Here is a 13,239-nt window from a genome sequence, read left to right as displayed (position 1 = left end):
CAGGTTAACATGACAATGACATTTAACAACCGACTTGTGACAGCAAAAACAGAAAACTAAATATATCCTTGTGTTTGTGAGCTCTGTTAAAAGCGTATGCTCTTTACTGGCACCTGGGACAGTGGGATCAGCAAGAATAGTTGATGGTCCGGCCATGTCATTGACTACACCAGTGCTTTGTTCTGTAGTTCTGGAACCATGAGGCAAGAGATCAAATGTGCTTGAAGTCCCCTCTCTGGCATCATCTTCAAGTAATGGCATCAAGGTGTCTGCTGGAAATCTAAACATGTTTAGATATACCATGAGAACTTCAATTGTAATTACAACTGTAAAAACATCACGTTAGTGAAATGTAAGGCATGATGAATGCAAATTGATTAATACCCATCTCCACAAAAGCTGGCATGGTATGTAATATCCTCTCTGGGAAATTGGTTTCCACATATTGGGCATACTTCCTAAATACAGAAACAGAGAAATTAAACAGAGAAACAATTCCATAGTTTTTGCATGAGGACTTTGGCATTTTGGAAGATTCTGGAGAATTGTGGGGTAGGGCGTTTGCATCTAGCTCCTCTTGTAGTGGGACAATGTACAGAATTAGTTTGCCATTATTTGTGACCGTTTTAAGGAGTCGTCCAGTGTAGCCCTCAGACTTTGTAGGGACAACCACCTAAATACAAAAAGCAAATGCATAACTTACTTTACTGTTTTTACAACTATGAGATGCCAAATAGTATTGCTTTACTAATAAAGTATTTACTATACAAGACAAATACTATTAAAAAACAGTATCAAACACAAACCACATTAAACTGTTTAAACTTGCAGATAAAACACTGGGGAGACTATATACAGACAGACTGAATTAATGTGTAAATGCTTCATGTCCAAAACTGGTTGCTCTAAAGCATGACTTCAAATTCATTCAGTGGGTTAAAAGCTCCAGCAGGTTTCCTTATTCTACACTCACTATATACCTGACCTGTTGATTTATAACATAGCCAGCCTCCGGACAACTGCTTCAACTTGGGGTGCTACTCTTCAAGTTGACAGACAATCTAAACAAAGGTTTCACATGAAAAGCAGTGATGCTTAGTGTTAGAGTAAATTATATTAAATATGCAACTGCACTTAAACTGTTGTATAAATAACTCAAAAGGTTTGTATATAGTGAAATACAGTACCCATACTTTATCAAAGCAATAATTATTTCTATATTATTCTTCCACCTAAATTTCGTTACCCAACTACTTTTACACTGTTTTAAGCTAACTACACCATGAAGATTTTTCATTCAACCATTTCTGAATTAAGTTGCCTGTATTATGAAGCAATGTGTCATGCATTTGTCCCTGTCAATTAAACAATTAAATCTGTTCCTTTACTTTAAGTATTTTAACCCATTATACTACTACTACTTCCAGCACTGCCTCAAATACTGAGATCCTTTGTGCTACTACTTGTTCCAGATCTACTTCAAGTACTTATCTACTACATCAAAAATGTGTTAAATATAACTCTACTATCTACTTTTTTAAGTTGCAGCAAGCACAGACTTTTCTTGTTTTCCCTTTTTTCTCACACCTTGGCATGGTATGACTTGAAACCAAACTTTTTATGTACCTTGGATCTGCATTATAACAACAACATTAGAATATACTTGTATGTGTAAGTTTTGTCACAAGTTTTTTTTTTTTTTTGTAACATTCCCATGCAAGCAGTGGTTCTATTTACATATTTGAAAATTCATAGATCCAGAATTTCTAAATGAGGGAGAAAGAGTAGATGTGCTTCCAGACCCTTTTCAGAGGTTTTTCGAACATTGTATGTGGGAAAACCATGTAAAACAAATATTAACCACAGCATAATTTTAACGTGAGTGTAGGGGGTCTTTAAAAAGGTTATAATGAAGCAATAACCATTTAACTGAAATAGTGATTAGCAAATTGCAAATTGATTTTAGAATAGAAGAGTTAAACACTTGTGACGCAACAAAAACACATCAAATCTAGATTACCTCCTCATGGCAAGAGTTATCAGCCACTGTCATGGTTCTTTTCCCCAAGCCTGCCTCGAGGAGTTTAATTTCTTCAGATGGCTTTGGTGTGCGATCAGTCGGACTAGACAGCACCAAAAGCCTGACATATTTTATGGCTATCTCTGGAGATATTTTGGATAGAGCAGCAGGGCGTTTCTTGGAGCGAATCGTTTCACAACGAAAATAACCTGGAAATGACCTGAAACAAAAAGGAAAAACACTGCAAACACAAGTTGTACACTGCATTTAGAAAATCAATGTATCCTTCAAATATATCATTACCCACTGAAGTGAAAGTTTGAGTCAAAGTATTTAAAGATTTTTCAGTAACAACAGCATTTCATGCAGTGTTTTATCTTATCAGGTTTATATTCTTCTTTGTGCATGTCAGTGAAAAAACACAATTAGTGAAAACAACAAGTGAAGAGAGAATTACATGAATGTACGTCAGCAGACAGCAAAGCATTGGCCAAGAGCAGAAGGCCCTCCCTCCAGGCTTTTTTTTTTAAATTGCGAGGTTGCGAAGCTTCATTTTCGCTCAGTCTGAGTTTCAGCGTTTCAGAGCAGAGCTGCGTGACAACGCTGCCACAAATCACGCGAGTCGCAAGCTCGCAACTGTGTGAGCGTATCTCTGTAAAGTGGGTGTTGTAAACTCAGCTCTGAAAAAATAGTCTGCAATAGGAGTGCAAATGTAATGTAATAAATTTTGCCCTTTCGAACCTCAGTTTTCAGAGTTTCAAAACTTTTTTTCACACATTCGCACACCAGTTTTCAGATCACCATTTACAAGGTTTCAAATCTGGAAAACAAACTATACACTGGGAGAACAGTGACAAATTCGAAACTCTGAAAAAATTATTGCACAACACCGTAAAAAGAGTGTTGCACTTCTGAAGAAGGAAAACTCAAAAACCAATTTATGTTTGCAGAGATTTAAACATTTTTTTTACCACTTTGCAAGCCTGCAAAACTCAGTTTTCAGAGTTTCAAAACTTTTTTTCACACATTCGCACACCAGTTTTCAGATCACCATTTACAAGGTTTCAAATCTGGAAAACAAACTATACACTGGGAGAACAGTGACAAATTCGAAACTCTGAAAAAATGTTTGCGCAACATTGTAAAAAAATGTTGCAGTTCTGAAGAAGGAAAACTCAAAAACAACATAATGTTTGCAGAGATATTTTTATTTTTTTACTAGGGCTGGGCAAATTAATGCGTTAACGCGGGCGATTATTTTTTTCAGCTTAACGCATTAAAAATATTTAAGCTTCCTTTTTTATATCCATTTTTGCTTAGCGTTACATGATCATCACGCTCTTATTCATGTAAATGCTTCCAAGCGTGACAAGACACAAGCGAACGCGCTGTATGCCAATGTCCTGTGTGTGTGTGTGTGTGTGTGTGTGTGTGTGTCAGTGTCCTGTCTGTGTGGATGCGTCTCATGTCAGCTAATCAAGGGACACACACACACTCGACGCATAGATGGACTCGCGTCAGTTTCCTGCTCACATCGAGTTCTCTTTTGCTCTTGAACAAACAATAACACAGAGGATTTTGAGTATTCACATATTAGGAGTCTTAAATTAGTTAAATAACGTCTTAAATGAACTTAAAGAGTTGTGAGGAAATGAGATGCGCGGGACAGCGCGTGAGATCCGCGGCTGTTCTTAAAGTGACAGGAGCACTGATGATGCCTGTCATTAATGTTCATCAAAGAACAACGGGAACAGAGCAAATTTTAGCTTTAATGATGATTCATCTATATTTAATTTATTATTTATGCAGTTAAGAAAGATAACTATTACATTTCTGTATATGTATAACAGGGAAGGCCATGGGTAAATGTAACATTTATTATTTTGGGTTTATGTAAAGATTGTTTTAAGTTCACTTAAATTAAAAGTAGTTTTTTTAAAGCCTAATAAATGTTGAAATTGGGAGCTTTCAGTTATACTGTAATGTAACGTCATTAATGTTTCATAGACACTTTAGTATCAGTGATACTGGCCTTCATTCATAAAAATATGACAATACAACACATATTTAAAATATGCTGTCTTTAAATTGTTTATACATTAATTTGGAGAGTAACTGAAATTATTACAATTTCAAAATATTAAAAATGTAAAATATTAAAAACTTGCGATTAATCGCGATTAATTACAGAAAAAAGTGTGATTAATTAGTTAATTTTTTTAATCGATGCCCAGCACTATTTTTTACATTTTGCAAGCTTGCAAATCTTATTTTTAGATCTTGCAAAACTTCTTTTTGTAAGATTTTGAGTTTTCGAACACTCAGTTTCAACCTTTCAGAACTTTATTTTCAGTTTTGAATCATGGCAGGATATTAATCCCATACCAGAGAGGATAAATCTGAAACCGACCCCTTGTGTTTTCATGTGTACAGCCAATCAAGTGTCTACACAGAGGCTTCACAAAGAGTAGCTGATTAGTCCTTATTCTTTTTATTCTGGATTAATTTAAGTAGAATTAGCCTAGTTTTGATTTAAAAAACAACAACACTGTTTTCTGTATATACTGTATAACACTTAATCACTATTACTCACCCTGTTAAAATCCATGTTGTAGTTGTTTATCATCTCCCAGGTCAAATGGGTAACTTCTTGGAGTTGTAGTATGTGTTACTGTCTAACTTCCGCAGATCACCTTTCGGTGTAACTTATGCTCCCTCTCGCCTATCCACTATGGTTTCATCCTCACTTCCTCCAACTGCTGTTGTCCCTTGTTTTTGTCTAATCGCTTCTATTGCTCTCCTCAAGTCGCTTTGGATAAGCATCTGACAAATTATTAAATGTACTATGTACTATTGCATGCTTGTTTTTTTTGTTTTTGTCTGTTTTTTTTTTTAGCCCTAGACTAAAGTCTTCAATATTGACAAATGTTTACTGTTTTTGATAAAACTCTAAAAAAAAAGAAGCACCAAACAAAATTGGTTTGTTATTGAAAAATCCTTGTGAATAAATGTTGTTTAGCCTTGAACAGAATCTCACATGGTTCAAACTCTTTCTTTGGTAATTATTTTTAGCACATCATTAACCAACACACATTTAAATATGTATTTCACCAAGATTTCAATACCACTGAAATATGTTGTATTAATTGTATGTGAATGTCTATGCACATCTGTGACTTGAGCATGTGATCAGGACTTTTATTTTGTAGTGGTGTTGTGACATCATAAGGCTGCGCCACACTCCTGCATCTGTTGTGATTCTGCTGAAGAAAGGTTTGTGTTTTAAGCTTTTAAAGTGTTTAAATCAATGCAAACTGTTCAGGCAATTTTATAGTTTTAAAAAGAACCGTTAAATGAACGTTTGATCATTGAATGTATTTGCAGTACTTTATCTTACATTAATTAACAATTTTTTTGAATATTTTTTGTGAGTTAAGATGTCTCATTTCTGTAACAGAAAAGATGCATCTCATTTATTTCTATATATCTTGAATTAGTTTATCATAAACATGAATTCAGTCACTGGTGAGTAGAGATTCAATCGTTAACCAGAATGATTCACTGACTCACTCGAATCACCTCAAACACTGATGACCAAAATACTGTAAATGCCATGTGAACACAAACGTTTATAATGACTTCTGGAAACCAACTGCTAATGTTTTCATTGAAGTGTAATCTATTAAATGCTATATAAATGTAGCATAAAATATCTAAATAGGAACCTACTGTCTAGTTTGTGTTCTTGTATTAATTTGTAGTGCTAGTTTTGAATGTTTTTAGGCTAATCAGGTGATTTAAGTCCATTAACTCTCTCTGAATGACTCTCTTACTCAGAGATTTAGTTTGTATTTATTTTTGTAATTATTCTTATCTTAAAGATGACGTTTATTAAAGAGGAGAGTGAAGACGTGAAGATTGAAGAAACATTGAGAGTGAAACATGAAGAAACTGAGAAACAAACAAAGATGACGTTTATTAAAGAGGAGAGTGACGACGTGAAGATTGAAGAAGACCTGAAGATTGAAAATGTATTCAGTTTGAAACATGAAGAAACTGAGGAACAAACAGGTTGGTTTCATTCTCAAAGCTGAACTCAGTCATTTGATCCTTATTCAAAGGTCCAGCTCTACAGAAATTAGTGATGTTTTTGAAGAGAGTAATTAAATTAAAGCACTTTTATTTGACATTAAGTGGGTCTCCTCATGTGGACAGACATTTAGAGATCAGACAAATACTAATGTTGCCTTCACGCCATGACCTAGACATTTTATTTGTCTGTTTAATCTTTTTAAATGGTCTACGCAGCTTGAATGATGTCTTCATTCTCACAGAACACAATTCGTTTAGAGCTTTTTGGATTCAACCCACTTTATATTTTACTGGTTGACAGTAATTTACAGCTCTCCTATGGCATGTTACATTAATAATATGGTTTCATTTCATCATCCGATTGCGTCGAAACATTTGAATTTATGAAATGTATACAGTGTCATTTGAGTCCACTACAAAAAAGAATATTTCCTAATATACAATTAACCAAACACTTCAAAACCCAAACATTTGACTGTAAACCAACTTTTTTTAATGGACCCTTAAATATAGCACACAGGACATGCAGTCCTGTCACAACGCTCCGCTAATGTCCGATTTGTGACCTAATGACTCCTTTGAACGGATTAATTTTGATGACTGGTTAAAACAGCTGATCTGTCCAACACTGAACTCACAAATCATTTACTCAGAACACCTCTGATTTGATTATATACAAAAAACAATTTTTAAATGAAGACAACTTTGTGTTGAGCTTCAGGATGCGACGCTGAACATTTAAGTTTTATTTGCGGCAGTCCGCTCATCAGCTGAAGAGATACGAGCAACTCGAAACTAGGGCTGGTCCGAATACCATTTTCTGAGCTTCGAAGCTTCGGTAGTAATCAACAGCGAATATTGGAAGCTTTGGAGGGAAGGGGCTGAACATATTCTTCTCTCTAATAAAGGCAGGAATCTGCAGAAGTGGCGCGCCTCACGCGGGCAGGGCTAATATGCTCCAAGAACAGACACTGACCCAGTGACACAAAACACACCAGTCTGTTATGGCCCAGTGACAAGCTCTTATATTTCGCAGGAGATTAATTTAGATTGATAATAATGGGTATACAGACATAACACTGGTTACATCACTTGCCCACCGCGGCACCGCCTCCACCGCCGTTTTCACAGAGATTTTTTTTTTTAAGCAACCTACTTCAGTGCAGTTTATGTTATGATAGCATTGCGCTTAACACTGATAATTTGAATAATTTGTAGCAAATTAGCTCAGAGGGGAAATATTAATAATTATTCATAACTCTTAATTATTAATATTTGAATCAGTTAATGAGATTAACTTGATGTAGCTAAATTAACATTACAATTAATCAGTCAGTTCATCCTGTGAACACTCAGTATTGATTATTAATTAATTCTAAGAAAATTATATTTTTCATGGCCACAGAAAAATTCTTCTTCTTTTGTATTTACATAAGCGCTTACAGCGCATATAAAGATCGATCATTTAAGGGACAATTTGTTTGCAGGCATGGAGTCAGAACCAAACATATATTGCGCACAAACTGTAATAACGAAATCACGGACAAGACTAAACTAACATAAAACATACATACACATCACACATACATGGAGTAAAAGGGGTTTACAGTTTTACTAAGTACACAGCTATTTGTATTTTGTATGTTACACATCTGATGTACAATCACAGGAGAAAGCCTTGATAGTTTGGTCCGATGGTGTTGATTTCTTCTGCGTTGACTGGAGAAGATATGATGAACTTGCATGGTTGTTTTGACTCAGACGAGCGGATCTGGAATCTTCCCTGTATGTCGTCATACGGGGAAAGGTTACCTCCCCTTTTTCTGCTTTGCCCGCCCAGAGAATTTGGAGAAAATGGATTTCTTTAAATTGATGTTTGATTGACACGTCCAATGATTGGCGATTTTCTTAAGCGCAACTATGCATGTCTTGAGACATTAGTGCAAAGACTCCCACCAGGTTCTCTCCCACACCCATGACCCGCCCGCTCTCGCATCTATTTTACACTGTGTCCACCTGCCATCAACCTGTAGTGATCCCGCTTTCCAGAAAGTCACATTGCTACATTATTTTATACATGTTATAAAATTATATTATACATTATATAGTTATGTTCAAAATAATAGCAGTCCAACATCACTAACTAGATCAGTCACTGTTTTTGTAGAAATTATATTTCTACATGGCAAATATTTTACTAGTAGGTGGAGTAGAGTAATAGAAAACCAACAGACCCAACAGTCATGACATGCATGCTGCTGATTTTGTGTAATTGAATCATTATTTGAAAAGGGTGTGTTAAATGAAAATCTGAGTAAAATGGGTCGTTCCAGACATTGTTCAGAAGAACACTGTACTTTGATTAAAAGTTTATTATAGAAGGCAAAACAAATAAAGAAGTGCAGAAAATGATAGGCTGCTCAGCTAAAATGATATCAAATGTTTTAAAATGGCAACCAAAACCAGAAAAACGTGGAAGAAAACGGAAAACAACCATTCGAATGGATCAAAGAATAGCTAAAAGGGCAAAGATCAGCTCCAGGGAGATCTAATCAGAAAATCTAAAGTTACCTGTGAGTACTGTAACAATTAGAAGATGCCTATGTGGAGCCAAGCTATTGGCAAGAAGCCCCCGCAAAGTCCCATTGTTGAAAAAATGACACGTGCCAAAGAACACATTGACTGGCCTAAAGAGAAATGGCACAATTTTGCGGACTGATGAAAGCAAGATTGTTCTTTTTAGGTCTAGGGGCCGCAGACAGTTTGTCAGACGACTCCCAAATACTGAATTCAAGCCATAGTACACCGTAAAGACAGTGAAGCATGGTGGCGCAAGCATCATGATATGGGGATGTTTCTCATACTATGGTGTTGGGCCTATTTATCGCATTCCAGTGATCATGGATCAGTTTGAGTTTTGTGAAATACTTAAAGAGGTCATATTGCCTTATGCCGAAGAGGAAATGCCCTTGAAATGGGTGTTTCAACAAGACAACGACCCCAAACACACCAAAATGCGAGCAGCATCTTGGTTCCACACCAACAAGATTAACGTTATGGAGTGGCCAGCCCATTAGAAAACTTGTGGGGTGACATCAAAAATGCTGATTCTGAAGTAAAACCAAGAAATGCAGAGGAATTGTGGTATGCAGTGCAATCATCCTGGGCTGGCATACCTGTTCAGATGCCAGAAGTTGTTTGACTCCATGCAACACAGATGTGAAGCAGCTCCCAGAAACTGTGGTTATACGACTGTGCCAGGAGGGCCGTGGTTTAGCGAGGTCTGTGACAGGAGAGAGAGTTGGGAGACAAGAGCGGCCTAAGTGGATCAAGTTCAAATGATTTACACCTGTGTCTTGTTCCAGTAATGGGAGTGGAGATGCCATAAAACCAGCTCAAGGAGCACATTGGGGGAGAGAGACCAGCTGGAGACTCGGAAGCCGTAGGAGAAATTAAGAGAGCTCTGGAGAGTATATGGACTGAGATACAGAAAGTATACTCAATATTGCCTTATTGAGAAACGCTAGTGAGTGTGTTATTGTTGTGTTGGTTCTAAGGAAAAAGAGAGAAATTAAAGCTTACCGAGTCTCCTCAAAGCCGACCCTGTCTTCTTCCTTCCTTACCCGAACTGAACATTGTTACAACGAGTAAATATTAGTCCATGTCTTTATGGACCAACGTTTTGCGCACTGGTGCGCAGTCATGTTGGGACAAGAAGAGGCCATCCCCAAACTGTTCCCACAAAGTTGGGGGCATGAAATTGTCCAAAATGTCTTGGTGAGGCATTAAGATTTCACTGGTACTAAGGGGCCAAGCCCAAACCCTGAGAAACAACCCCACCCCATAATCCCCCTTTCACCAAACTTTTCACGTGGCACAATGCAGTCAGGCAAGTCCCATTCTCCTGGCAACCGCCAAACCCAGACTCGTCCATGGGATTGGCAGACAGAGAAAAGTGATTGGTCACTCCAGAGAACACGTCTCCACTGCTCTAGAGTCCAGTGTCGGCGCACTTTACCCCACTGCATCCCACACTTTGCATTGCACTTGGTGATGTAAGGCTTGGATGAGCTGCTCGACCATGGAAACCCTTTCCATGAAGTTCTACGCACTTTTCTTGAGCTCATCTGAAGGCCACAGAAGTTTGGAGCTCTGTAGCTATTGACTCTGTAGAAAGTTGGCGACTTATGCGCACTGTGACTATGTGATTTTAAGTGGCCTACCACTTCGTGGCTTTGTTGCTGTTGTTCCCAATTTTTTTCCCACTTTGTTATAATACCACTAACAGTTGAGTGTGGAATATTTAGAAGTGAGGAAATTTCACGAATTGATTTATTGCACAAGGTGTCAACCTATCACAGTACAATGCTTGAGTTCACTGCATGCCTAGTGCTTGATTTATATACATGTGGCCATGAAGTGATTGAACACCTGAATTCAGTGATTTGGAGGGCTGTCCTAATACTTTTGGCAATATAGTGTATTATGATGAGCTCTGGAAGTGTGTGTTGCGATCTCCAGAGACAACTAGGAGAATAAGGGGAGGATGAGTGAATTTCCATCTGGAAACATCTAAGCTTTATTAAAGGGGTGAACATAGATGCAACACACACACACAGACAAAACAGATAATGATTCTTTGATGATTAGAAATTGTAGAACATAATTTATTTGAAACAAAAATAGTTTGTAAATGTATAAGTGTCTTTAACGGTCTATTTTGATCAATTTCATACATATATTTACTCCAAAACAGAGTGATAATCAACGTAAATATTCAGGGAAAACAGTTGGACTACATTTTATTTCATGAGGGACCTGGACAATGAGTTGGTGGAACCACTGGTCTAAAAGCTGCTAAATGTGTCTGTCGTGTTACGCCATTAAACTGGGGTTAACTTTTATTTGTCCCTGTTCACATTAGGCCTGATGTCGCTGAAAGAGGAGAGTCAAGAATTTAATGAAAAGGAAGAGAAAGATTTCCTAACTGAAGAAAAATATGTTAGTTGCTCACAGACTAAAAAGACATCCATACGAAAAGGAGCTCAGAAGACAGGAACTAGAACTTTCACCTGCCCTCAGTGTGAGAAGAGTTTCACTAATAATGGGAACCTTAAATCCCACATGAGAGTTCACACTGGAGAGAAGCCTCACACCTGCCAACAGTGTGGAAAGAGTTTTTCTGAAAAAGGAAACCTTCAAAAACACATGAGAGTTCACACTGGAGAGAAGCCTTACACCTGCCAACAGTGTGGAAAGAGTTTCATTGATAAAGGGCATCTTAAAGCCCACATTAGAGTTCACACTGGAGAGAAGCCTTTCACCTGCCAACAGTGTGGAAAACGTTTTAATCAAATTAACAGCCTTAAATCCCACATGAGAATTCACACTGGAGAGAAGCCTCACACCTGCCAACAGTGTGGAAAGAGTTTTTCTAATAAAGGAAACTTTCAAAACCACATGAGAGTTCACACTGGAGAGAAACCTCACACCTGCCAACAGTGTGGAAAGAGTTTTACTCAAAAAGGAAACCTTGAGGAACACATGAGAGTTCACACTGGAGAGAAACCTTACACCTGCCAACAGTGTGGGAAGAGTTTCATTCAAAGTAACATCCTTAAAGCCCACTTGAGAATTCACTCTAGAGAGAAGGATTTCACCTGTCAACAGTGTGGAAAGAGTTTCCCTGATAAAAGTAACCTTGAAGTCCACCTGATAGTTCACAAGGATTTCACCTGCCAGCAGTGTGGAAAGAGATTCAATCAACATGAAGACCTTAAAGTCCACTTAAGAATTCACACTGGAGAGAAGGCTTTCACTTGCCAACAGTGTGGAAAGAGTTTGACTAATAATGGAAACCTTAAAGTCCACATGAGAATTCACACTGGAGAGAAGCCTCACAACTGCCCTCAGTGTGGAAAGAGTTTTTCTGATAAAGGAAACCTTCAAAAACACATGAGAGTTCACACTGGAGAGAGGCCTTTCAACTGCCAACAGTGTGGAAAGAGTTTCATTAATAAATGGCATCTTGAAGCCCACATTAGAGTTCACACTGGAGAGAAGCCTTTCACCTGCCAACAGTGTGGGAAAAGTTTTAATCAAAGTAACACCCTTAAATCCCACATGAGAATTCACACTGGAGAGAAGCCTTTCACCTGCCAGCAGTGTGGAAAGAGTTTCACTGAAAAAGGACACTTGGAGAAACACATGAGAATTCACACTGGAGAGAAGCCTTTCACCTGCCAACAGTGTGGGAAAAGTTTTACTCAAAAAGGAACCCTTGAGAAACACATGAGAGTTCACACTGGAGAGAAGCCTTACACCTGCCAGTAGTGTGGAAACAGTTTCACTCAAAAAGGAAACCCTAATGCCCACATGAGAATTCACACTGGGGACATGCCATTCACTTGTGACCAATGTGGGAAGAGTGTCAGATTTAAAGCAAACCTTAACTTCCACATGAGGAGTCACTAAAGAGAGAACTGTTTTGTCGTCAGTGTGGAAGGGGTTTCACAGACCGGAATTATCTCAAGAGGTGTGTAATAACTCACACCAGAGATGGATACACTTGTAACTCATGCTATGTTGTCTGATTGTGAGCCTGTTCTTTTAGATATTGTATGTAAGCTTAAGCCGACAATCTCCCCTCAAGATACTGTTCCTACAACGCTTTTTAAGAGAGTTATTGAGTTGATTGGTCCATTTGTATTAACAATAATTAATTAGAGTCTACTGTCCGGAATTGTTCCAATTGTACCTTATTGTAAACATGCTATAGTACATCCCTTGTTGAAGAAATCAAACCTAGATAAGAGTGTGCTGTGCAATTACAGACATATTTCAATTTTAAGGCTTTACTTGTGACTGTGCCTATTTTTAATTTGAATGTGATTTTATGATTATTTAGTCTTGTTCCTTGTACAGAACTGTGGTCAACTTTTGTTGTATTAATATGTGCTTTATAAATAAATCGAACATAAAGAGATAAAAAACAAATTAATTTGATTCAAGTGGTTTAGTATATATTTACTGAAGAGACTCAATCACTTTTATGTGATGAACAAATTCGAATTTAGTCTCTTATTCACATACTGTATAAACATTGATCAGCGAACATAAACAGAATC

General features: G+C 37.4%; 1 protein-coding gene across 1 annotated transcript; it reads left to right on the top strand.

Annotated features, from left to right (window-relative positions):
- The first annotated feature begins 5,225 nt into the window (after window positions 1–5,225).
- Window positions 5,226–13,090, top strand: LOC307126898 (uncharacterized protein). Its single transcript, XM_079817717.1, has 3 exons — window positions 5,226–5,293; window positions 5,902–6,091; window positions 11,037–13,090. Exons 2-3 carry the CDS (start codon window positions 5,902–5,904, stop codon window positions 12,443–12,445), a joined length of 1,599 nt encoding a protein of 532 aa, XP_079673843.1. The 5' UTR covers window positions 5,226–5,293; the 3' UTR covers window positions 12,446–13,090.
- The last annotated feature ends 149 nt before the right edge of the window (window positions 13,091–13,239 follow it).

Source organism: Gobio gobio (genome assembly GCF_949357685.1).
Source record: "Gobio gobio genome assembly, chromosome: 5".
In the NCBI taxonomy this organism is placed as follows: domain Eukaryota; kingdom Metazoa; phylum Chordata; class Actinopteri; order Cypriniformes; family Gobionidae; genus Gobio; species Gobio gobio.
Note: the sequence above shows the minus strand (reverse complement) of the source record. Positions and strands in the feature narration are given on the sequence as shown.